This window comes from Hemicordylus capensis, chromosome 4, assembly GCF_027244095.1.
Source record: "Hemicordylus capensis ecotype Gifberg chromosome 4, rHemCap1.1.pri, whole genome shotgun sequence".
NCBI lineage: Eukaryota > Metazoa > Chordata > Lepidosauria > Squamata > Cordylidae > Hemicordylus > Hemicordylus capensis.
Genome location: NC_069660.1, coordinates 156,306,910 through 156,330,759, shown reverse-complemented (window position 1 = coordinate 156,330,759; position 23,850 = coordinate 156,306,910). Strand labels below are relative to the sequence as shown.

The following is a 23,850-nucleotide window of genomic DNA, read 5'->3' as shown; positions in this document are numbered from 1 at the left end:
AATTAAAAACATTAAAAATATAATGTAAAAATATCTGTGCTTTTTAATAGTGGGGTCATTACATATGTCAGGTAACAGTTCCTTGGTTGTATCTTGGTGCTGAAACAATAGCAATGAAACGTTTATGACATAGAGACCATAATCTGATGCAGGCTAAAGCCTTGGTGAACATAGTGGGACTAACTTCTGAGTAAACAAGTAAAGTTTACTTGTTAGTTGGAGTCTGGGTAGCATCCAGAGTAAAGTGTGCATAAGTGGAATGCTTCCACTCATGTACAGTGGAGGAACAGTGTTCACTGATCCACTGTTCCCTCTGCAGCCCCCTATTAGCATTGAAAATTTGTCCCTGAGAATCCTGTGACCTTAAGGACATATTTTTGTAGGCAGAGGTGGCTGTGGAGGGAAGGTGGGGATTATTATGAAAATCTCCCTCCCTAAACACAAGTAGGAGTGTTCTCCTTACGTGTGTCCTACTCTGGATGCTACCCATTGTCAAATACACCTCATTGTTTGTATTTTTAATTAAGACTTGAATCTATGTGATTCTAATATGGAGTTCACTACAGTTTGGGTGCCCTCCCTCCATGAAATGTAGGCAATACATAGATAGTGTAAAACAATGGTAGGGATTTTTTGGTGTTCTTGCTTTGACTGACTCTGCTCCACTGTTTTATCTCAGAAACAGGCAGTGAAGAAGACTCTTCAGTGCCACCTTGTTCTCGCCTAAATAGCGAAAGCTCTGTCCCAGAAGAACTGGGCAGTCTCGTGGTTGAGCCTGGACCATCCAAGGTCTCTGAGGAGCAAGAACAGCTAGGAAGCCCAGATCACACTACACTTACCGAAGCTATGGTTTATACACAGGATCTAGTATCTACAACCTCACCTGGAAAACTTGTGAGTAAACTTCTTTATCACAATACTAAAAGCCAAAGAGAAACCATTTTCCATTTGTCGTCATTTAAACACAGGGTTAGTTTAGGTATTGTGGCACAAGAAGCAAGGCAAGAAAATGTTTAGACAGCCCTCCCACCCACCCGTGGGGTGATTTAGAGCATTAACTTCATGAGTCCTGCCAGTTCTAGTACATTTGACATACATCAAAGGTAAAAAGTACTCTATAAAGTGTGCAGCATTGAGGACACAACTTCACCTTTCATTTTAGAAAAAGCAACATAACATACTAAGCATGTGGAAAGATGCAACATGAAGCTCTTTTCTTTGCTGCTTTTAATAATTTTTAGAATATTTTATTGTGCCGTTTGTGATTGATTTATTAGTTGGCTTTGTCTTGCTTTTGTCTCCTTGTTTCTCCCCTCTTTGTCCTGGCTTCCAGCCTCTCTTTTCTCTCTCTCTCTCTTCTCTCTCTCTCTCTTCTCTAGTCATCTTTCTCTCTCTCCATTATTTGTTTGCATTTCAGTTTGTGTCCGAATGAAAACTACAGGTTACTCACCTGTAACGTTGGTTCTTCTAGTGGTCATTTGTCCTTTTACACGCCCTCCCGTCCTCCCCACAGGGTTAACTGAAGCTGGACTCTGTGACTGGGGGGATGAGGTGTGGCGCAGCCACATATAGCGGCTGGGGATGGGATTCCTGCCCAAAGCAGGCGAATTGAGCTTGTTAGGTTCCGACGAGGTCCCTGTGCAGGCGCATAGCCCATTAGTGTAAAAGGACAGATGACCACTAGAAGAACCAACGTTAGAGGTGAGTAACCTGTAGTTCTTCGACATGGTCTCTATCTTTTACATTAATGGGCGTATAACAAGCTAGCACCCAAGGAGGAGGGAAGAACAGAAGCAAATATGATCTGTCAGAAAATTTTATTTCAGAAACAAGTAATTGGCTGAAAGTCGATTGCAGGACACTCGTGCCAAATACAGCATCATTCTGTGCCCTTGTGTCAATAGCATAATGACGGATAAATGAGTGGGGCGAAGCCCAGGTAGCTGCCTGACATATAGCATCCAATGAGACTGCACGATCAAAGGCCACAGAGGCCGCCACGTCCTAACTGAGTGTGCTTTAATGGTTGCAGGTAACTGCTTGTGAGCCAGTTGATAACAAAGTTCAATTGTGGAAACTATCCACCTAGACATGGAATGGGCCGAAACTTGGGAGACCTTTATGCGGCCCATCGTACAGAATGAACAAGGAAGGAGTTTTTCTCCATTCAGCAGACTTTTGGAAATAGGATAATGGTCTTCTAATGTCCAAACGATGTAAGCGTCTCTCTGTATCTGAGGAAGGATTCGGAAAAACCACTGGCAAAGTGACAAACAGTGAAACATAGAAACCACTTTGGGCAGAAACTGAACATCTGGTCTGAGTACGACCTTGTCCATATGAAATTATGGTTGGTAAACCCTCAGGGCTCTCAACTCACCCTCTTGGCGGAAGTAATGGCTACCAAAAAGGCAACCTTCTAGGTCTGGAGTCAGGGATCATTTGAAGTCAAAGGCTCAAATGGCAGTCGCAGCAGACCAGCCAACACCACCTATAGATCCCAGGCTGGTGACATGACAGGATCATCTGGGAACATATATGTCAAACCCTTCAGAAAACTTTTTACCATCGGGTCTTTAAACCATTAAGCCCGGTTAGCCAGGGAATGCACCACAATGGCAGCCAAATATGCCTTAAGGGATGAAAGCTTTAAACCAGACTCCTTAAAAGACGAGATAATTACGTATATCTTGTACAGATGGATTAAATGCATCAAACTCATGCAGTAAAGCGAAGGAACAGAAATGAGTCCACTTGCGATCATATGACTTCTGTGTGCACTGCTTTATGGCAGCAACCAAAACTTCCTTAAGTCTCAATGGGAAGTTGGCAGGACCTTCCATACTGGCAGATGGAGGGACCGAACATCCGGGTGGAGCACCCGTCCCTTTTCCTGCAACAGCAGGTCCAGTAGGGCAGTTAGGCGTTTCCAATCCACCACCAAGCGCCTTAGGGCCGGAAACCAAGGCCTCCTGGGCCACTACGGGGCTATCAGGATTGCCCTGGCCTGATCTATCCTCAGTTTGTTCAGGACCCTTGGAAGGTGAGGAAGCGGGGGAAACACATACAGAAGAGGGCCCGTCCAAGACAGGACAAAAGCATCGCCTAGAGAGCCCTCGCCTTTCCCTCCACTGGAACCATAGAGGGCACATTGTGCATTGTCCAGGGAAGCAAACAATTTACAACTCCCCAATTTACAAATATGTCCCTGAGAACACCTTAGTGCAATGCCCACTTGTGGGAGACCACCATCATTCTGCTCAGAATGTTCGCTTGGACATTCAGGGAACCTTGTATATGAATCGCCTGAGGCGATAATGCATGTGCCACACACCATTGCCAAAGGTCCAGAGACAGAAACAGAAGGCTCCTCAAGGATGTGCCGGCCTGTCAATCGATGTAGGCTTTTGCCATCATATTGTCTATTTGTATTGTCACTGAGTGACCCCCCAATCATGGGTAGGAAGCCTTTGAGAGCATTGAAAATGGCCAACAGCTCCAAATAACTGATGTGTTGAGTCCTCTCCTTGGGGGACCAATGTCCACTCAGATGAAACCCTTCTAGATGTGCTCCCCACCCAATTTCCAAGGCATCTGTTGTGACCATCCATCAGGATCAAGGGGCCTGAAAGGGAGCACTGACACTCAGGTGCTGAAACTCCATCCACCACTTTGCCATCGCCCGTACCCATCAAGGGGGTGTGCGCTCTAGATGGCCCGGATCCTGAAGGGGATCGAACACATGTAATAACCATCTCTGAATGATGCGCATTTGAATACGCGCTTGAGGCAGCACGTATGTAATAGCCACAATATGACCCAACAGGCGCTGCACTGAGCGCATAGTCTGTGGGCCTCCAGCTAAGAAAGTGGCCTTCAGCTTCTGGAGGGTAGCTATGTGGCCTCTCAGAAGGAAGACCTTTTCCAAGGTCATATTGAATATCAGCCCAATGAACTGAATCTGGCGGGTCGGTTCCAACTGAGATTTTTTGAAATTTATTTGGAAACCCAGATACTGCAGAGTATCTACTACAGTCTCGAGGGCATCCAGGACTGCTCATCTGGTGCTCGCCAAGATGAGCCAATCGTCTAGATACGACAGAACCTGCAAGCCTTGTTCCTTCAGGAAAGCCACCACCAGGACCAAACATTTCAGTGCTGTCGTGAGGCCAAACGACAAGGCCTTGAATTGATACGGGATCACTCCAATCTGAAACCACTGGAAGCGTCCATGCTGAGGGCGTATCGAGACATGGTAATATGCATCTTTCAAGTCCAGGGAAACCATCCACATGTTCTTTTCCAGGATGGTCATAATGGTTGGTACCTACAGCATCTGGAACCTTTTGTAAACCAAATGTTTGTTTAGGGCCCTGAAGTCTGGTATAGGATGCAGTTTTCTGTTGTTTGGTAGCCAACAAAGTGTACGACATGGAGCGTGCTGTGCTCCTCAATTTCTGAACTTTCTGGAGCATGTCATCAGTCTGTTCTGAAAAGAGGTTAGAGCCCTCAAAGGGCAGATCCTTGACCCTAGCACGGGCCTCATAGTTCAGTCCAGATTAATGCAGCCAAGCGTGTCGTCTGAGTGCCACGGATGTGGCCATCACCTTAGCTGCACATTCCACTGAATGTCGAGCCAAATAAAATTCCTGCTTCACCACCTGAATAGCCTTGTGGAAAAATGCTTTTGCCGGATCCCTCTTGTCCTGTGGGAGGAGATCCAGGAAAGGACCCACCTTTTGCCACAAAAAGTGCTTGTATCGGGCATTATAAGCCTGATAATTGGCCATCCTCTAGTGGAGTGCTGAGGCCAAATAAAGCCTCCTCCCGAAGGAGTCCAACTTTTTGCCTTCCCTGTCACTCAGTACCAACTGGCTGTGATCTCTGGTCCTTTGCAAGGATGCCTCCACGACAATTGAACTCAGGGTGGGATCATTTTTCAAAAAGGTCCTGTAGTTGCACCCTGTAGAAATTCTCCAAACGCCTATTAGGTTGAGAAAGTGGCCCCAGCTTTTTCCACTGACCCGCATGACCCCCAACAATGCTGACTTCAGGGGCAAAGCGGCTGGTACCTTGGTCTCTGAATCAATAAGGCTGAACAATGGGTCCAGTTCTCTCTTCTGCTGGGTACTGAGACTCATGCCCAAGGCCGAAGCCATTTGGGCCATGTATGCAGAGTACTGCTTGAGATCCTCTGACAGAGAATCAGGCTTTGATTCCAGCTGTATGTCAAGCTGGGACTAGCTCAGGGGAACAACTTCAGAGTCCTGGGAGCTAGCGTCGCTCTCATATTTGGGCTCCGGGGGAACCCGAAGGGGAGCCTGGTTTGCTACCCAGATTGTCTGGTACCGAAGCGGAAAGATCTGCCAGCTGTACTTGGACAGGCATGGTAGCCTGCTGTATCACTGGAATCGAAGGGGGCAGTTCGAGATGTTCATTTCAATCTCTTGGGGAGCGTTGAGGTGAGCGGGAACGTGGCCTCCCTTCCGAGTGTGAGAGGGGTTCACACCAGCCCCTCATCATTACGGGTTCCCATACGTGGGACCTTCCGAATAATGAGACCCATAGTGGGGTCGAACATAGTCCAAATAGTCAAACTGATAGTCTACTCGATATCGATCACGCGATCCAGAGCCCCGGTGCCAAGTGCCATAAGAAGGCTCAACTTCACTCAAGGAAGAGCGATGTTCCACCTCCCAGTATCAATCCGGATACGACTGATCATCACGGTCCCAAGATTGATCCTGCCTGTAAATTGAGGAGCATTCCTCCGATTCCCAACAGGCATCATGGTCCCTAAGAGGGATATGCTCTTGGTACCTTTGAGGGGGCGGTCAACGCCTAGGCAGCCATGATGCGTCTTCTGCGGGCTTGGCTGGAGAATAAGACTCCTCCTCCGATGAAGCCTACCCCGGTTCATTCATCACCTCTGAAAGTTCACTACTCGACCTAGCCTGATCGTGGGCCAAGTCCAATGATTCCTCAGCCAAAGGTGAGCTAGGCTGTGCTGACACTGACAACTTCTGTATGGGACGATTCAAGGCCACTTTAGTCTTCTTGTCCATAGGGGCCTCCGGCACAGGAACCTCCTCTGTCGTCTTCTTCTTGGGTATAGGAGGGAGGTGTTGACTCACTGGCAAATCACGATGCAACTTCAGCTTCTTTTTTATTTTCAGTACCGATCCTGAGGGATTTGGGGAGGACTTTGGTACCACAGGTGCCGGACGCTTAGGGATGTTCTCCAAGCGCACCATCTCACTTGAAACCATTGAAGGCTGAGTGGTAGAGGATGCCGAAACCAGTACCGGGGTCAGGTTTTCGGCCTCCACAGGAGCAGACACCACATGCTCCACTTGTACCGATGAAGCCATTTTTATGGACCGCTTCAATGATAAGGCTTCCAAGGAACGGAGAGCCAGATCCCACAGGGCTGCACGCAGGCGAGAACCCCTAATCTTGCGAGCCTGCTCTGTAAACTTCTGACAGTGAAGACAGGTCTTAACAACGTGGGATTCCCCCAGGCACAAGAGTCACTCGGTATGGGTATTGGGGGAAGGGTTCTTAGATCAGATACATCTTTAAAAGTTTGTCATGCCCAGCATAAACACCGAAGGCCAGCCGGCCACCACGCTTCGTCCTAGCTGGGATCAGAGCTCCAAGGAAGGAGGAAAACCCACAAAAACAAAATGCCAAGGAAAAACCGCTACTACATGAAAGAATAAAGAAAGAAAATGAAAAAATTAAAGAAGCAGGGAGAAAACAAGGGGATAGCTAAATCCTACTCGTTGCCGAGGTGCAGACTCCATGATGTTTACTGAAGCACGAATGACGAAAGACTGAGGGGATGAGGAGTGGCGCAGCCGCATATAGCCTTTTGGAAGGGCGGTATGTATGTATGTATGTATAAATAAATAAATAAATAAATAAAATATAGCAGCTGGGGGCGGGGTTCCCGCTCAAAGCATGAGAATTGAGCTTGTTAGGTCCCGAGGAGGTCTCTGTGCAGGCGCATAGCCCATTAGTGTAAAGGACAGAGACTACATCAAAGAACGTGTCACGTAGACTTGCTGAAGTACAGGTTGAAGCGAAACTTGAGCTATTCTTGATTAATGCCTTACAACAGGGTTTCTTAACCTTTGGCCCCCAGATGTTGTTGGATGACAACTCCCATCATCCCCAGACATGGCCTTTGTGGCTGAGGGTGATGGAAGTTGTAGTCCAACAACATCTGGGGCCCAAGGTTAAGAAATCCTGCCTTACAATAAAGTTGCAGGTGAAACTCTTGTAAATTTTCCCAGATTTTAAGTAGCAGAGAATGTTTTCCATCCTTGTAATTAGTGTATTGAAAGTTTCATGATGTGTGCTTTTTTAAAAGTTGGCTTTTACAAGCAGTATTCTTTCCCTTCTTTGAATAGTCTCCTTCCAAAAGTAGTGCATCCCTATCAAAGCAAGAGTCCAGCAAAGGAACCCACAGAACTGGAGAGCAGCAGCATTTACCTACAAAATCCCAAGATATATCCTATAGTTGGTCTGATGAGTCTCTATCCATGACCCAGTCAGGTAAGAATTAGAGCACCAAGATGATTATCTTGCATTTCCAGCATGATCAGTCAGGCTCAACGTTTAGGCAGGTAGTAAATTATACTCTTATTTATTTATAAAAATGATACATAGTGGTTTAGTAAGTATGTTCATTGTGTTACATATCAATGTCATTTGGGTGTGTATTTTTCTCTTCAAAATCCCTGCAGTTCTGTTTTTAAAAAATTTAGGAATTGGGCACAGCCTTGAGAAAGCTGAGGGTGCTATCAAGGCTCCACTGAAATAAATGTTATGTGCTTTATTGTACTTAAGTTTTTGCTATTATTAAATAGGACTTGAGTGCACCTAAAGTTTGTACACATTACACACTTAATAAGTTGTTCAGATAGTACTATCAGTTTAGGTGGCACTTTATAGCATGAACAAATATTGTAGGGCTCTGACCCAAAGAGATTACCAAAGTAACAGAGGAAGACAAGAGCACCAAGTGATGAATATAAGCATATGCAGTGACATGGTTTTTTAAAAATCTTCTTTAAAATCATTTTATATTTTATTAGAGCTTTTTGTTTCAATATGCTTTGAATTGTGTGTTTTCTTTTATTCTTTTACTTTGTGAGCTACCCAGAGTACAAGTGCTATCAGGTGGGGTGGGGCTGGGGGCAATAAAGTTGTTGTTTTAAAACATGTATATCCCAGCCCTTCAGTGCAGTACTGCTTGGGGTGGCTCACAAAGTAAAGATTAAAATATAAGAACAATAGGCATTAAGTAAAGCAAGTTCCAGATTAAGACAGAATTTAAATGGTACAAAGTTGAAAGTTAAAATATTATTTATTATATACTTTGGCTTAGTTGTGGTTGAGCTGAAGATGAGGGGCTTAAGCAATGGCTTCATGGAAGAGGTGGACTTTGAGAGAGAATGCCTCTCAAAAAGAGCTGGCATTATGTAGATGTTCGAGGAAACATTGGTGGTGGACCTTTTTGCACAGTAGAGCATGGAGCTGGCGGAAGCTCCTTCCATGAACGAAAGGAGAAAAGAGTCCTTGCCACAAGCAAAAGCCCTCTTTCTTTTCAAGGAAGGAGCTTTCAGCAGCAGTGCTGCACTGCATAAAGGGTCTGAATGCCACTCAGTGTTGCCACTAGTATCTCGTAGCCTGTAAAGTGTATATCTTCTCTGAAAGCATTAAAATTTCTTCTCAGAAACTACATCCGATCAAAGTGATATTGAAAGCCGAATCAGGGCCCTGAAGGATGAGCTACAGAAGAGAAAATCTGTTGTTTATCAGCTGAAAAAGGAGCAAAAAAAGAGACACAAGGAGAGACTGAAAGCCCAGGAGGCTAGTTTGCTCAAACAATTAGAGGTAAGAATAATTAAGAAGATGTGTTCAATAGAAACCAAAGAGTTAGAAAACATTTCATAGGCTACATCCTTTTCTTCTCCCACTTCATGGTAAGGGTAGCAGTAACACTGTTACCGTGATCGGTATTATTGTGCTTCCTTTGAAGCACATGTCACAGTCAACTGATAACTGCAAGTTTAGCCAATGTTTGTTGTTTTTTCTCATAATGGGTACTTGTGTACTGGCTTAGACAGGGAAGCATAGGAAATAAAAATCTGAATTCTTTATGGATGTAGCTTTAAATTATATACACAAGCTGTTTATAAAAATACTAATCGCTTTCATAAAAGCTAAATAGAATATACTATATTAGCAAAACTGCAGTAATGCCACCATTTTTAAAATTAAACTGAATTAAAAACCAGACAAAAGAAAACATTCACAAGAGTGCTTCTCTTCATAGAAGACTTGTGCTTATGTATGTTGGTGGCTGAGTTTCACAAAGTACAAGAGATGTCTTACAGACTCTCTAACCTCTTTCATGCATCAGACTTACGATGAATTCATCAAGAAAACTGAAGCAGAGCTGAGTCGGGATCTGGAGGCAACACCTACAGCAAAACCTCAAATTAAAACACCATCTTCAACTACTGAGAAACCGAAGATCAAGCCGCCACCACTTCATAGGTAACTTACATTGGTACATTTCTAGGTGTGTACCATTAATCTAGAAAAAGTGTTTCTACCTCTTCTAGAGGAGGGAAGGTTACAGAATTGAGAATATTTGTTTTATCAACAAATTTTAATGTAAATTTCTTTGTGAATGTTAACTTACATCTATGTGCAACTGGCCAACCCCACCCCCCTAGACTAATAAAGGACATTTTCTAGATGAGGATAGTGAGGAATAGGTAGGTATTCATGGGGTATCTGAAATAAGGAATTCATGTGGTCCATTGTACAGAATGCTGATTTGAGCTGTGTACTCTCTGGGTCTATCATGAGTTTTGCCATCTCTAGTTCCAGGATTAAATGGCTTGAGTTAGGAGAAAGGGATAATCTCCAGTTCTTCCTTTTTTAAAATGTACCTTCTGTTTTCTGTGTTCTGTTATGGGGTATGTCATAATTTCAGAGTTTGCAATTACTATAGCTCATCCTACTGTGTTTGGTTTTTCTAAGATCTGAAACAACAAAAAATTGGAAATCACTAACTGAATCGGAACGTTCTAGAAGTTCCTTGGAGTCCATTGCAGAGCATGTTGGTATGTAGCTGTAGAAAACAAATGTGATTTTTTTTTTTACTATGCAAAGAATCTGAGATAGATTGTGGTTAAAAAACAAACAAACTTGTAAGCCAAAAGTATTCTTTGTCCTTTTAGACTATAATGTTTTAAGTAATGTAAAAAGTAATTTTTACTTTTAGCTTTTAAAATTTCATCTTTTGCTTAGTGTTTAGGCCTCACACTAAATTTTCCAAAGAATTAATTTTTGAAATTGTGGTAATCCCTATCCCAAGGTAGTGAAGTCAAGAAAGAAGCTGTTCTTTGATGTGATCCGGGATCCTTCACAATATTGGTTCCATGCCCTGCTCAGTAGCCTTCGTAGAAGGATTTTACAGCTTTCCAAAGCGCTCTTTAGTTCTTTCCTTGGCGCTCTTGGTATTTTTGACAGCAGAGCGCCTCTTGCTTAGTTTCTTCTTGACCACCAATATTTGTGCCTTACTGAAGGTTTGCTCCTCGTTCAAGCTTGGTTCCTACAAGAAAGAAACGTTTGTTTTGATTTATTCAGGTTTTGACTCTGACTACTTTAAGGTTTCTTCATTGTTTAATGTTTTTTGGCCTAATGGACACTTGGAAAACATTTAAGAAGTGCACTTCATTTGGTGATACTCTACCATCTTGCGATGAACGGTGCCTACTGAGTTTAAGAGAGGACTGACTGCATTGTTCATACTTGTAAGATTGGTGTTTCATTCTCTAAGCAGACCCGAAAAAATAAGGAATTGTGAAAGTGTGTGGTGCCCTCCTAAGCCCATTACTGGTGACCTCTTTTGGTCTTGTCCGACCATTGACATTTGAAGTTGATGTTGGGGTCTAAGTCCTTGCTGGAAAGAGCCTCTCATTCCAAACATGCTGAATCAGAACACCCTAAGGATATCTTTAAGAAGCTGCATGATCTCTCTAAGGAAAGGCACCATAAACACCAAAAAAAAGTTGAAACATCAAGAGGATGTCTTGGTGTTCCATTCGGCTTCTAAACATTGTAAGACCTCCTCTTGATTTCAATGTCAACATTGCCCCCTTCAACATTAGAATCTGCCCATCAATCGAAATAGACATCTATTGAAAGCAAGACTCAACCGTTGATAACTCCGCTGTTGGCTTGACCTATGGCGAGCCTGAAATTGACCGCTGCAACATCTCAAGATCAACATTGCATGCCTTCTCCATCTGTGGTTCAGTATATCACACCAGCCGCATCAAGATCTTCTTCTTCTTCCTGCTGCTCAAGAGCTGCTCAAGATTTCCCAAGAACCTCATTTAGCTTCGACATCGTCCTTGGTAACATTACCCATGCCGACATCAACCCCAATGCCATTACCAATGCTGACTTCGGTTCCAATGCCATTACCTACTTTGACACTGATGACTGGAACTTCAAACCAACTCTCGACTTTGACTCTCCCAATACCTGTGCCTTCGAACATTCCATCCATGCTGGTACTAATGACAGTGTCCACAACCCTTGCCTATATGTCCTCTATGACACAGAGCCCTATTGTGGCAGTCAACTTTGGGATTTATTTCCCTACAACGCTATTGATGTCGAAGGAGCTACCCTTTCTCCAAGACATCAAATCTATTCTAGGTTCTTCCCATACTACACCATCTGGGTCAGCCTTTAAAGCAGGGTTTTCTTAACTTTGGATTCCCAAATGCTGTTGGACTATAATTCCCATCATCCCCAGCCATGGCCTTTGTGACTGGGGATGATGGGAGTTGTAGTCCTACAACACAATGTAGATGTGCATACTCGCCCTGCATCTCCAGATGTTCAGCTCATCTCCACCCCAACTGGACAGAATAAGTTTCTAGCTCCTGACAAGGCCAAGAGGGATGATGAGTATACAGAGAATCCCTCTGATCCCTCACCGGATGAAAATGTTCCAAATCGTGTGAAAATTACAGCAATCGTGGCACACCATAGTGGGTGGAATGTCAAGATGGTCTTCACCCAACCCAGGAGTAATGACTTCCTAAAAGGCATTAACAATTTATACTCACCAATTAAACCACCAATGGGAAAATTGAGCCTTTCTCTGGTACTTGCGGCAATAACTGAGAAACCTTTCGAACCAATGGCAACGGCAACCTTAAAGTTGGTGACTTTGAAGACACTTTCCCTAGTTGTGATAACCATGGCCAAGTGGGTCAGCGAACTGCATGTGCTCCGCACTGATGAGCCCTATACTAAATTGTACCCAGATAGGGTGATTATGTGCTTAGATCCAGAGTTCAGGCCAAAGGTTATATCGGACGTCCACTTAAACACAGATATTGTACTGCCTACCTTCTTCCGCAATCCTATGTCACCATTGGACCTGACTATGCATTCCCTTGACGTGTGCAGATAGTTGCTGCACTGTCTCAAAGCAACCCTGCACATAAGAACAAAATATCTTTTTGTTTGTGAAAGAGGTAGACACAAGGGACCGACGCCTTACTGGCTGGTGGAGCTCATTAAGATGGCCCATGACCTACAGAAGGTCACCCCACCAACCTCGATTAGAGCCCACTCCACTAGGGCGTATACCACTTTGGCTGCGCACCTGGTGGACTTCAGGTTCCAGTCCATCTGCATAGCAGCCACGTGGGCGACCCATCAGTCATTCATCAAACACTACGCCTTAGACCTTCACACAACAGCAGCTGCCGAATTTGGACGAGCAGTCCTTAAACAGGTGTTACAGTAGCTTGCAGTACCCACCATCAAATGGGTAGCTCGTAATTCACTCAATCATTATGACTGTCATGGAATCACTACCCAGATAAACAGGTTGCTTACCTGTAACAGATGATCCAGTGGTGTTTCCACGGCATTCATAAAACCCGCCCGCCCATCCCCGCTGCATAATGCAAGCTACTTCCACATAAGCAAGTTCAGCGAGGACCAGATTAACCATAGTGTCAGGCCAAATGGGAAGGTAGCAGTCGGCCATCAAGAAACTAAATAGAGAGACACCTAACTGCCGCTATGAGGTACTGCAGCCACGTGCAGGAGGCGGTTGCAGGCATCACGAGGAGCTAACGAATCCTATCCGGAGCTGGTCGGCACAGAACCCAATCATTATGAATGAATATCACTATTCTATCTGGGATAACTTCAAGGAGTATCTAAAGATGTGCCCGAGTCCTTAAGGACTAAATTCAAGGAAGTGCTCTTTAGGCGGCTGATGTAACTTGCCAGTATTTAAGCATGGCCAAACACCTAACTGAAACTGAATCTCGATCACTTCAGAGTCTATTTCCCTTGGCTTCACTCTGCATCACTCCAAATGGACATGAGGGAGAAAATAGAAGGCCTGCTTTTTGAGGGGTATGGCATGTTTAGTTCTAAAATCGATGACTCAATGGAAAAAATGGAAAATCTAAACTCCTACACAAATCTGCTGTTCATAAAACATTACGCTGTAGATACCTGGACAGTGGCTGAGGCCAACTTCGCAGGCCGTTCTGAAAGTGCTTTAAGTAACATCCTCACACCCTCGAGCGTTTTCATTGGTGAGCTTGCTAAACACTCACATTGTGAAGGATCCAAGATCACCTCAAAGATTAACAGGTTGCTTACCTGTAACAGGTGGTCTTTAGGTGATCTGGGATCATTCACAACACCCACCTGACCTCCCCGCTACTCAGATGTTACTCTTTAGGTTCACTTACCTCAGAATCAGCTTCTCAGCAGTAATTCAGGAACTAAGCAAGAGGTGTTTTGCCTCCGAAAATACTTGCACACGGAAGGGCAGAGTTACAGAGCTTTTTGAGGAGCTATAAAATTCTTCCGCGAAGGCTAATACTCAGGTGCACTACCCATATTGTGAATGATTCTGGATCACCTAAAGACCACCTGTTACAGGTAAGCTACCCTGTTTTTATAAAACAATTTAGGATTCAACCAAAGTTTGATTTTTAAAAATGTAGTCCCTATTTCATGAGAAAGAGCTCAGAAGCTTGAAATACTGAACAATTAAAATGTTTCCAGTGACCCCACAACATCATTTTTAACTGAACTCCTCTGCATGCTATTGAATTAAATCTTTTTCATTAGAAGGCAGTAGATAAGGCAAATTTGTAAGGAACTTATAAATAAAAGATTATTTTTTGAAATTTCCAAATTTACATATAAAAAGGGTAAAGAATAAGCAGTGTTCCTTGTAGCCCTCCTATGCTTATAAAAAGAACTTCGTTAATTTGATATTTGGGTCTTTTATAGACTTTCAGTTTAAAATATATTTATTCACACCCTCTAATGTAAATGTAATTGTTTACTACAAGGCTACACCTAGAGAAGGTATCCAGGGTCTGTAGTGGAGTCATCCATGTTAATTCCTGTGGGGGCTAACATCTTCTCCTTCAATTCAAATGTCTTGGATATGAGCAACCAAACATACTGAATAGTTAACACCACTTGATCTTAACATGCTGCATCAAGATAGTTTATTGTAATAGATGAAAGTTTTCACCATGCTGGAGACAATCCCTCAAAAAATCAGACATGGTGAATGTCACTCTCCCTTCCCCACCCCCACCCCTGGCTCATTCAGTCTAACTGACCCCAGTGCCCTTTTATTGAAATCTTTCATTTTAAAACTGGTGAAGGGGGAATCCTCTTAAGGGGATTGGGGTGGTAAACCACCCTCCAAACGGAACAGTTAACCCATTTATTCTAGGAAGATACATAGTGTGTAAAGTGCTGTAGCTTAAGGGAAATTTACATGCATTCTTATACATGAATTCTTTAGTTTTGATCCTAAATGTGTGGGATAATTTAAAATGCCTGTGAAAATGCTAGTTGAATATTTGCTTGCATTTGAGCCAGTTGACTACACCACTGTCTTAGCCTTGCTGTTGAGGCTTGCAGTTTTCCATTACAAGAGAGGCATTCTTGGCTTCCTGCTTTAATAAAATTAAATTATAGCAAATATATACAATGGTTAAATATATAAAATTGTTTCTAGTTTTTCTTTCTTTCTCTTTTAAGATGCTATTTCTCGTTCTGAGAGATCTGTTTCTGCGTACACCAAGAAATTCATTGAGGCAGAGATTCGGTCAGAGGAGCATTCCCAAACGCCATCCCCACTTCTCAAGGTTCCAAAGAAAACTAGAGCAGAATCTGGTGATTCAGTGGATAGTGTGCCCTCGTTGGTTATTTCCAGAGACTTAGGAGATGGAAGCAAAACACCCCACGTGTCAATAAACAAGCCTGAAGATGCAACGAATTATGATTCTTTTGTTTCTACTAATAGATTTGTGTTACAAGAGGAGGTGGAATCTGTAAAGTCAGAATGTGAGACTGAAATAGCTCACAAGACTTCTGAAAGATCTGATGCTTCTGTTTTTGACATAGAACAAAAGAGTTCACCTCTACCTTCTCTAAAGACAGCTGTCTCACCTGAGGCTGAACCACTGGAAATGGAGCAGATTGCTTTGACTGTTGTGTGTCTTCAGGACAGAAAGGAGATGTCAAAGGATGATGAAGCTGCCGTATCAATTAAGTCTTCTCTTAGGCTGAACAAGGAGTTGCTAAAAGAAGATCCCTTGTTTTCAGATCAGATTATTTGCAAGGAGCTATCATATTCTAATGATTTTGAGGAATCTTCCTCAAGGCAAGATACATCAAAAGATAAAGAACCTCTTACTGAATATTGCAAAGATGATTTTGATGTATCTGAGTTGCCTCTTGGAAAAGACTCTGGATCATGTGGAGAGAAGTCATGGTATACAAGAACTCCTAGGAGCCGATCTCTTAGTATTGGAAGTGATGATGAAATAAGTGAATATCTCAGTGACAAATCTTTGTCTGTGGCTGGCAGTATTCATTCAGAGAGGTTACTGGAACTCAAGTCCCCAACAGAACTTATGAAAAGTAAAGAGCGCAGTGACGTGGAGAAAGAACCAGCTTGTGTTGATTCATCAGTTTGGACTTCTAGTTCTAAGACAGAAGAGGAAAAAGAAAATGCTCTACTAGATTTCAGCATTGGTGACAGAGTACTTGTCAGTAATGTACAACCTGGGACATTGAGATTCAAGGGTCTGACTAATTTTGCTAAAGGTTTTTGGGCTGGTGTGGAGTTGGATAAGCCTGAAGGAAACAACAATGGCACTTATGATGGCACTGCATATTTTGACTGTAAAGAAAAACACGGTATTTTTGCTCCTCCACAAAAAATATCTCTGATTTCAGCGAGTTTTGATTTAGATACAAATGAAGATTCTTTTTGCAAGCATAAGCTGGATCATCATCACAAAGCAGATCAGACAGATAGCAAGAGTCTTAAGGAAGAAAAGTATGAGGCGGGAAATGAAATTGAGAAATGCTCCCAGGATAAATCTCAGAGAAGCAGATCTGAGGACTCTTTTGCAGGTGAAGATTATTTGAAACTCACTTCTCAAATAAATCATGTGGCAACAGTTGCTGCTGCTGAAGACTTTGCTCCAGAACAGAGCATTACTGATTCTCTAAAGTCTTCACTAGGTGATGAAGATAATGGAGGCTTATCTGCCTCCATTTCTAATGCCCATAGAGAGGCTTCTACTGTTGCTGTAGAGGGGATCGTGGATAGTACCTTCCCTGAGAAATTGAAGCAACAGCATCCCTCTTGGCAGGAATATACTGAAAAGTCAGATAGCCTTGTTCCTAGCATTTTGGAGAAGTCTGCAACTCCACTCTTGGACTTGCTGACAAAAGAGAGAAGCCAATTAGAAGCACAACTTAGAGTCCCATCCCAAGAGGAGAAGGAACCAGAAGATCAACAGGAAAAGGTTGGCTTGTTGACAGACAGTCTCCTACAAGCTTTTGTGAAGGACACAGTCAATCAGTTGCAGCAAATCAAGAAAGTCAGGAATGAGAAAATCCAGTCTAGCAATCAAGAGCTTTGTGCTGCCCAGGAGAAGAAGCTGGCAACTAGGGACCTGCAGAGCATTTTAATAAGCTCTGAACTGGATGATGGAGAAGAAGTTTCCTCCCCAGACATGTGTCCCAGGCCTGTGAGTACAATTTCTTAGAACAATTCCTATTTCAGCTATAAAGGATAGCACTAACTATAATTTGATGGCTTACCTCTTGTAAGCAACCAAACGTGCATGTTTCCTGTTACGATACATAATGTAATACTTTGTAAACTATATATACATAGATGCAGAAAACATTGACTGGGATCCAAAATGCTGTTTAGGCTCACATAATGGACTTGCACTAACTCTGTGCAATTCTTATTTATTTAGGGTATTTTGATATTCTGCTCTGGGCAAATAAAGCCTGGGCAAATAAAAACATCTTTGCCTGGAACTGAATTCTTGACTACTTTGAACAGCAGACCTTCATGCCAGATCAAAAACTGCTTTTTGGAATGCCACTGTGTCAAAAGCAGTTTCCCATAGGCATTGGCTGGGGGGCTTTTGTTTGAGAAACACAAGCAATGCCTGGGCTTATGGAACTAGTTTCATGATTATTTTGATCTTGGCCCATTTTATTTACAGCCGCCCCCGCCCCCCGAGTTTTGAGAATGCTGGCAGCAGAATACTATGTATTATCACTGTTTTCTTTTGCTGGCTAATAGAATTAAAAAGCAAAGAGAAAACATGCTTCTGCTTACACGTTGTGTGGAAAGATTGTATTTCACAGAAACTCAGAGAATAAACAGTTAACTTTTGTATTCTCCCCTTCCAACTGATCTGACTCTACAGCAGTAAATACTGTATTTTGGTTTTGCCCAAATACTACTGCTATAATCATTTTTACAGTGTCTGCTGAACTTTTAGAACTTGTGTTGAAAATAGTGAGAATAAGGATGATCCAACATCAGTGCTTACTGAATTCCAGTCATCTAAAGGTTGTGCTTAATGCTGTGCTTCAAAGTAACCACCTTTTGCTTACTGAACAGGAAAGCCCCGTGTTTGGTGCTAGTGGACAAGAAGAGCTTGCCAAGAGGCTGGCAGAGCTGGAGCTTAGCCGGGAGTTTCTGAGTGTATTAGATGACCAAGATTGGTTTGATGAGGACTTTGGTTTGAGTTCTCGGAAGCTTCCTCAGAAGCAAGCAGAAGAATCAGCTGTGTTGCCTAAAATAGAACCTCCCAAAGTGCCACCTAAGCCATGTGAAGAGCCCTTGGCTGTACCACACACTGCAGAGGAAGTGGAGGTCCTGGTACACACAGCAGCTGAGGAGCTATGGAAATGCAAAGAGCTGGGGCATGATCTTCAGGCTACCAGCCTTCCCAGAGATACAAGTGATTCCCCTAAAGAGAACGACATTGAATCCATTAGCAAACAGATCTATAAACAGGTACAGTTGCGGGGACCATTGTACTCATTTGTGAGATCAAGAGTTCTGAAACTTGCAGTGAGCCCGCCCATGTTAAGGAAGAGAATCAAACTTAAATACCCCCAAATATAGCAAAAGGTTGACACCTTGGCTAATAGTGCTTGCTTATATCATGAGTCTGGAGACATGAAAAGGCAGGGAGCAGGCAGTATGCTTTCCAGTCCATATGAGAAGAACACAGAGAAGGCACAATCCTTGAAAAAGAGGAAATGTTCTATTGATCTCTAGTATGATAGTGATGGGACACAAAATGGGTGGGATGAGCTAGCCTTACCAAAACCTAAAGAGTGTGAGTGGTAATAGAAATCTAGAAACTGTCTGTTCCTCCTTCAGGGTCTTGTCTCTGCGATGTGCTATCACCATCTAGAATCAAACACTTAAGTGTGAGGGGACTAATGAGGGGACTAGTAAAAAGGAAGCTGAAAAGGAGAGTCAGGAAGGTCAAATCACTCCAGAGAGCATGGGACTTATTTAAAACCACAATACTAGAAGCTCAGTTGGAATGTGTATGGAGGAGGAGGAAAGGTTCCACCAAGTTCAGGAGGATGCCAGTGTGGCTAGCAAGTATAGTCAGAGAAGCTATAAAAGGGAAGACTTCCTTCAGAAAATGGAAGTCCTGCCCAAGTGAAGAGAATAAAAAGGAACAAACTTTGGCAAAAGAAGTGCAAGGAGACAATAAAGAATGCAAAAAGAGAATTTGAGAAGTACATAGCTAGAAAGGGAATAACAAAAACTTCTTTAAATATATCAGAAACAGAAAACCTGTCAGGGAGGCAGTTGGACCCTTAGATGATGAGAGCATGGAAGGGATTATTAAGGAGGATAAGGAGATTGCAGAGAAGTTGAATGAGTTATTTGCATGTCTTCGTGGCAGAGGATACTAACCATATACCAGAGCTGAGCTTCTCAGGCTTGGAGACTGAAGAACTGGGCCAATTTAAGGTGACAAGAGAGGATGTTCTAAACTGTCTTGATAAGCTAAGAATTAACAAATCTCCAGGGCCAGGTGGCATCTACCCAAGAATACATTTGGCATTTGGATAAAGGTGATCAGGTTAACATAGTATACTTGGACTTCCAAAAAGCTTTTGACAAAATTCCCCACCAAAGGCTCTAGAGTAAAACTTAGCAGTCAGTGGAAAAGGTGACAAGTTCAATTGCAGATTGATAACTGGTTGAAGGACAGGAAACAGAGGATAGGAATAAATGGACAGTTTTTACAATGGAGGGAAGTAAGAAGTGGAGTCCCCCAGGGATCTGTACCAGTTCTTTTTAACTTATTCATAAATGATATAGAAGTTGTGTAAGCAGCAAAGTGGCCAGATTTGAAGATGACACTAAACAATTTAGGGTATTGAAATCCAAAACAGATTGTGAGGAGCTCCAAAAGGATTTCTCCAAACTTGGTGAGTGGACGACAAAATGGCAAATGCATTTCAGTGTAAGCAAGTATAAAGTGGTACATATTGGTGCAGAAAACCCCAACTTCACATATACACTGATGAGGTCTGAGTTGTCAGTAACTGATCTTGACGAGAGATCTTGGGGTTGTGGTGGACAGCTCATTGAAAGGGTCAACTCAGTATATGGCAGCTGTGGAAAAAGGCAAATTCCATGCTAGGGATCATTAGGAAGGGGATTGAAAATTAAAAAAGCTTACATTATGAGGTAAGGCTACAGTATTTGGGGCTCCTTTAGTTTGGAAAAGAGGCAGCTACAAGGAGACATGATAGAGGTGTATCAAATATGCATGAAGTAGGGAGAGTGGATAGAGGAAAATCTTTCTCCCTCTCTCAACACTAGAACCATAAAACATCGCCAGGAAATTTAGGACAAGCAAAAGGAAGTACTTTTTCACACAGCACACCATTAATTTATGGGATTCTCTGCCACGGGATGTAGTGATGGCCACTAGTTCAGATGGTTTTAAAAGGGGCTTAGATAAATTCATGGAGGACAGCTCTATCAGTGGCTACTAGTTTAGTGGCTATAGGCTGCCTCCAGCCTCAGAGGCAAGATGCTTGTGAATACCAGTTGTAGGGGAACAGCAGCAATAGAGAGGACGTGCCCTCACCTCTTGCCTATGGGCTTCTCAAAGGCATCTGGTGGGCCACTGTTTGAAACACGATGCTGGACTAGGTAGGCCTGGGGCCTCATCCAGAATGGCTGTTCTTATGTCTCTCACTTTGACAACCATGGTCCCAAAAACCCTGTCTGTCCTAGACAGATGCTCTTAGAAGCTAGATGTTTTCCAAAACATAACTTTTTAACCTTGCTTCTGTTTTCCAAGGCTGTATTTGACTTAACAAGAGAGATATTTGGGGAAATCTTTGCAGAAGATCCAAATCTGAACCAACCCATATGGATGAAACCCTGCAGGATCACTTCAACTTATTTCCGTCGAGTGAAAGATCCAAGTGATCTTGAGGAGATCAAGGTAAGAATGAAGCCATTTGTTTGAAAAGTGTCTTGGCATTCTTTGTGACAATATGCCATACATATTTTTTATTTGATTGATTGATTGATTTCTATACCGCCCTTCCAAAAATGGCTCTGGGCCATTTTGGACTTGGTTATCATTTATCTGGAATTTGAGGCAGAGTTTGATGTTTATCTCTGAAAATTGTCACTGGGAATACATTGATTTTTCCCTCCCTCTGTTTATTGTTGTGTTGATATATAAGAATGCCTTGCTTGTTACCTGTCGGATTAGATACAGGACTAAAGCTAACATGAGGAGGTTCCTACTGATCTACTGAAACGTAGGCCTGGCCCAGACACCACACACAACCTTATTTGAAGCTGGGTTCCACATGACATGTTTGAGCCTTGGGAGCATGTGCTCCCTTCTCCCATACCCAGACTAATATCCACTTCCACTCTAGGTTGAAGTAAACTGCGATTGATTGTGACATCCTAACCCAGCAGTCTCAGTTTATTCTAGCCATTTACTTCAGATACGCCAACTCTGTTTCCAAGGTTTGAAGTAAATTACAGATTTTGTTATTTTGAAGTAAGTAGACTATAATAACCCAAAATTGGTGAGTTTTTTGGATGGCATAAACATCATAAGGAGCCTAGCTTTAACCAAAGTTCTGTGTGGTGTTTGAATTATCCCTTAATGTTTAAATTGCTTAAGGTATTTGTCTGTATCTGGATTCAGATTAATACTTTCTAGTCCATCACACTAGTTTTCACAAACTGAAAGAAATAAGATAAAGATCTGGATCATGATCCGTAGAGCTCCATTAGTAATGGGTTCCGTGCCTGTGTGGAACTCGCTTGGTGTGGAGTACCACAGCTCCTCGTGGCGTTTCCACCCCACCCTATGTGACCATGTGGCTGATATTTAAGGCAGGAGGAACGTCACTCACTTAGTTCCTTTTCGACCGTTGTAGCATTCAGTTACTCAGTTGCTGCAATTCCTCGTCTTGGTTCCTCTCAGTGTGTGAGTTAGAGAGAGAGAGATTGATTTCTTGGTTAAAGAACTTCAGACTATCAACTGACTATGATTATGGATAGCCCTAATGTGAAAGAAAAAAAGATATATAGAGGGGAAAAACCTTAAAACATTGTTCAAAGTGTAGAGCTAAGCTTTCATCACAAGATGGGCATGATCTATGTCTACTGTGCCTTGGAGAAGCACATAACACCTCAGCGTGTAAAGTCTGCATGTTCTTGAAGCCAACAAGATGCAACAGGGAGCTCAGACTAAAAGCCACTCTATATGGCGACATTTTGAGCCCTTCAACTCCTTCAGCATCTAAGGATGGGGCAGGCCCTTCAGAGCAGCCATCTGGCCCAAGGAATGCACAAACACAGTCTAAATCCTTGGCCTCCGCTTTTAAATCACCAAAGCCACCTAATAGGCCAATACTCAAGAAGGTAGGGCATACTTACCTCAGGAAAGGTTCCAAAGACCATGAGGGACTTCAAAACGCATCCAACACAGTGTGCACGGCAGATTCAGTGCCTCCTGGGCCTGATGGCATCCTGCAAAACAACAGTCTATACGTGATTAAAAATGAAACTACAGTTGTGGTTCCTCTCAGACTTTCTCCCAAACTTGGACAGCCTATTGCTAAAGTTAATGATTCCTCCCCAAGTCATCCAGTCTTCGCGGTGGTGGGCATGATCCGAGAACCTCCTGCAGTGTGTCCCATTCCAGACTCGAATGCCTACGATATGGGTGACAACAGATGCCTCTTTAACAGATTGGGGAGGACACTGCAATGGCAACAAGGTCCGGGGGCAATGGACCTACCACCAAAAGCAGCTTCATATCAACTTTTTGGAGCTCCTAGCAGTATTTCTGTCAATGAGAGCCTTTCTACCAATACTAAGAGATCAAACAGTGCAAGTCCAGCTAGACATAGGAACATAGGAAGCTGCCATATATTGAGTCAGACCATAGGTCAATCTCGCTCAGTATTGTCTACACAGACTGGCAGCAGCTTCTCCAAGGTTGCAGGCAGGAATCTCTCTCAGCCCTATCTTGGAGAAGCCAGGGAAGGAACTTAGAGCCTAGATGCTCTTCCCAGAGTGGCTCCATTCCCTAAGGGGAATATCTTACAGATCTGGATCGTGATCCATTGTGGTCATAAGGAATGGGTTCTGCGCCTGCGCAGGGACCTCGTGGGCTGATTGATTAGCTCCTCGTGACACCAGTTTTTCTTTGACTGCCTTAGCGTTCAAACCTTGTTGCTGTAGCTCCTCGGAAATTGTTTAACTTACTTATTACTGACTAGTATTTGACTTACAGAATTGGATTTGGCTTTCGGATTTGGCTTTTGGTTGACTGAGATTAAACGGACTTTACGGACTTGACTCGGATCGGCACGCTGACAGGATTTGTGTAACAGACTGGTTCTGACGAAAGATAGTTTGACTAACTGGCAATTGACCCTCGGAATGGTAAACTGACTGGATTTGTGTTATGGACTTGAACTGGTGGAGGGCTGTTGTGTTGAGCAGATATGGAAGTTAAAAAAAACCCTTTAAATGGTGTGTAAAATGCCGCACTAAACTTCCGTCAACAGACCTTCATGAAGCTTGTCTGATGTGTCTGGGAGAGGAGCACAACACTGCAGCGTGTAAAGTTTGCTGCTCTTTCTCTAAGCAGACTAGGCAGAACAAGACACTTAGACTTCAGGCAGCATTATGTGACGAAGCACTCCGCCTGCCAACACCACGCCCTGATACTTCGCAAGCCTCGACGTCGAAGTCGACGCCAAGGTCGATATCGAGTTCTCCGACTTCGACGGTATCTAAGGAGGCACAGCCTGATGTCCGCGGAACTGCCCAAAAGCAGTCTAAAACCGCGTTGATAGATACGGCAAAGTCTAGAGAAGGTGACTTCAAGAAGCCCA

At 43.2% G+C, this 23,850-nt stretch overlaps 1 protein-coding gene across 5 annotated transcripts in view; it reads left to right on the top strand.

Moving 5' to 3' along the window:
• The window catches only part of CEP350 (centrosomal protein 350), a 139,902-nt gene that overhangs the window by 101,914 nt on the left and 14,138 nt on the right, over window positions 1-23,850 (top strand). For all 5 annotated transcript variants that reach the window (XM_053244150.1, XM_053244151.1, XM_053244149.1 and 2 more), the window contains 8 exons: window positions 680-894; window positions 7,416-7,560; window positions 8,744-8,904; window positions 9,434-9,570; window positions 10,063-10,145; window positions 15,142-17,147; window positions 18,044-18,442; window positions 20,772-20,918. In XM_053244150.1, coding sequence (XP_053100125.1) covers window positions 680-894; window positions 7,416-7,560; window positions 8,744-8,904; window positions 9,434-9,570; window positions 10,063-10,145; window positions 15,142-17,147; window positions 18,044-18,442; window positions 20,772-20,918 — 3,293 coding nt within the window. The remainder of the gene's footprint in view (window positions 1-679; window positions 895-7,415; window positions 7,561-8,743; window positions 8,905-9,433; window positions 9,571-10,062; window positions 10,146-15,141; window positions 17,148-18,043; window positions 18,443-20,771; window positions 20,919-23,850) is intronic.